Source organism: Sorex araneus, chromosome 5 (genome assembly GCF_027595985.1).
Source record: "Sorex araneus isolate mSorAra2 chromosome 5, mSorAra2.pri, whole genome shotgun sequence".
NCBI lineage: Eukaryota > Metazoa > Chordata > Mammalia > Eulipotyphla > Soricidae > Sorex > Sorex araneus.
Window position 1 is genome coordinate 86,558,492 of NC_073306.1, and position 2,501 is coordinate 86,560,992.

Sequence of the window (2,501 nt, forward strand, 5' to 3'; positions counted from 1 at the left end):
TACCCATCCCTCCACCAGAGCACATTCCCCGCCACCAATATCCCCAGATTATTCCCCCTTTCCCACATTCCCCCTGCCTCCATGGCAGACAATTTCCCCCATACTCTCTCTCTACTTTGGGCATTATGGTTTGCAATAAAGATACTGAGAAGTTATCATGTTTGATCCTTTATCTACTTTCAGCACACATCTCCCATCCCGACCGATTCCTCCAACCATCATTCACTTTGTGATCCCTTCTCTATTCCAGCTGCCTTCTCCCCAACTCATGAAGCAGGCTTCCAACTATGGAGCAATTTTCCTGGCCCTTGTGTCTACTGTCCTTCGGTGTCAGTCTCATGTTATGTTATTTTATACTCCACAAATGAGTGCAGTCCTTCTATGTCTGTCCCTTTCTTTATGACTCATTTCACTTAGCATGATACTCTCCATGTCTATCCATTTATAAACAAATTTCATTACTTCATCTCTTCTAACAGCTGAGTAGTATTCCATTGTGTAGATGTATCAAAGTTTCTTTAACCAGTCATCTGTTCTCGGGCACTTGGGTTGTTTCCAGATTCTGGCTATTGTGAACAGTGCTGCAATGAACATATAGGTATAGATGTCATTTCTACTGTGCTTTTTGCACCCTTAGGATATATTCCCAGAGTGGTATTGCAGGGTCATATGGAAGCTCAATTTCTAGTTTTTGAAGGAATGCCCATATTGTTTTCCAGAAAGGCTGGACCAGTGAATCATTGCAAATCGAAAAGTTACAAAGAACTGTAAAAAGAACAATAACAACAAACTCTATAGTGGAGAAGTGTACTAAAAAATAGTAATGATTCTGATTCTGTTATTGATTACATTCCTAAATCTTTCTATATTTCTTAATTTTTTTCAATAAAGTTTTATTATGTTAAAAAAGATACTTTCTAGTAACATGGGAGCTAATGACTTGTTGCTTCTAACAAAGTCTACATTTATTTTCATTTACCAGTAGTCATACAAATTCATGAGTCCCTGAGACTGGGTAGGCCAGATCTCTAAGAAATGTGATTCCTCTGAAGACTGTCTAGCACAGTTGCCTCCAGAGACCATAGTGTTCAATATCCATCACGATTTGGCTAGGTAAGTTATGAATCCACGTGGAATGCTCTCTCTATATTCTCATTATGGTTTCCTTTCTCACCATTGCTTTGTAGATATGCCACCAGCTGAAATGAACAATCAAACATTTGTCACTGAACTCATCTTCTTAGGATTTTCCAACCACCCCAACCTACAGGGCTTGTTCTTCTTGATATTTCTGGTCATTTATCTGATAACTCTCCTGGGGAACACACTCATAATAACAGCTACTAGGATCAGTGCTGCCCTGCATACTCCAATGTACTATTTCCTCAGCAACCTAAGTTTCTTGGACATCTGCTATACTTCGACCACTGTCCCGGTCATGCTGGTGAATTTCTTCCGGGAGAAGAAGACAATCTCCTATGATGGCTGCCTCTCCCAGATCTTCTTCTTAGTGACTTGTGCTGGCACTGAGGGTGTTTTATTGGCAGCTATGGCTTATGACCGCTACGTCGCCATTTGTCACCCTCTTCGGTATCCAATCCTCATGAGTGTGAAGGTGTGTGTCTGTTTGGTGATTGGGTCCTGGCTGTGTGGCTTGGTGAATTCTGTGACCCACACAGCCTTGGCAGCCACACTCACGCTGTGTGGGCCCAATCAGATCAGCCACTTTCTCTGTGACATCCCACTGATCCTGAAGCTCTCCTGCTCAGACACCTCTCTCAATGAATCTGTGCTCCATGTGGCCAGTGCCACCATTGGCCTGAGCCCCTGCCTGTTTACTGCAGTGTCCTACACACTCATCATTGCTGCCATCCTCAGGATTCCCTCTGCTCAGGGCAGGAGCAAGGCCTTTTCGACTTGTGCCTCCCACCTCACTGTGGTGGTGGTCTTCTTTGGAACAGCCAACTTCAATTATGACAGACCTGACATAGGTAACAACCTGGACATGGACATTCTAGTCTCTGTGCTCTTCTGTGTCGTGACCCCCATGTTTAACCCCATCATCTATAGCTTGAGAAACAAGGAGGTCAAAGGCGCTTTGAGAAAGCTCACAGATGGAGACTCCTTGGTAAGAACAGTGATTAAATAGTAATTTCTCTCTGAATTATGGGAGAAAAACACGGATATCTTAGTTGCAAACATAATGGTCACCCTGAATAAGATCTCTTGATAGCTGTTCTGTTCCATTTCACCAGGAAAAAAGTGATGGCCGTGATAAGAATGTTATACATTGTGATCACAATATTCTGATTTTTGCTCTTTGATAGTTTTATTATTTTTTAATTTAGACACCACAATTTTCAGAGTTATTAACAGTAAAGCCTCAGACATGTAATATTTCCAACTCTCTTCCTACCATATCCTTCCATCAGAGCTCCAGGTTCCCTTCCACCCTCCATCTTTCCAAATTTTTTTCTTGATAAACATTTTAAAATTTAATC

The 2,501-nt window shown here is 41.9% G+C and overlaps 1 protein-coding gene across 1 annotated transcript; it reads left to right on the forward strand.

Annotated features, from left to right (window-relative positions):
• The first annotated feature begins 1,189 nt into the window (after window positions 1-1,189).
• On the forward strand, window positions 1,190-2,149 carry LOC129404969 (olfactory receptor 5V1-like). Its single transcript, XM_055139916.1, has one exon. The coding sequence runs from the start codon at window positions 1,190-1,192 to the stop codon at window positions 2,147-2,149; it is 960 nt and encodes a 319-aa protein (XP_054995891.1).
• Window positions 2,150-2,501: the final 352 nt, after the last annotated feature.

What these genes read in the sequence shown, in the direction of transcription:
- LOC129404969 (XM_055139916.1), top strand. Translation starts at nt 1,190, where the DNA reads ATGCCACCAGCTGAAATGAACAATCAAACATTTGTCACTGAACTCATC.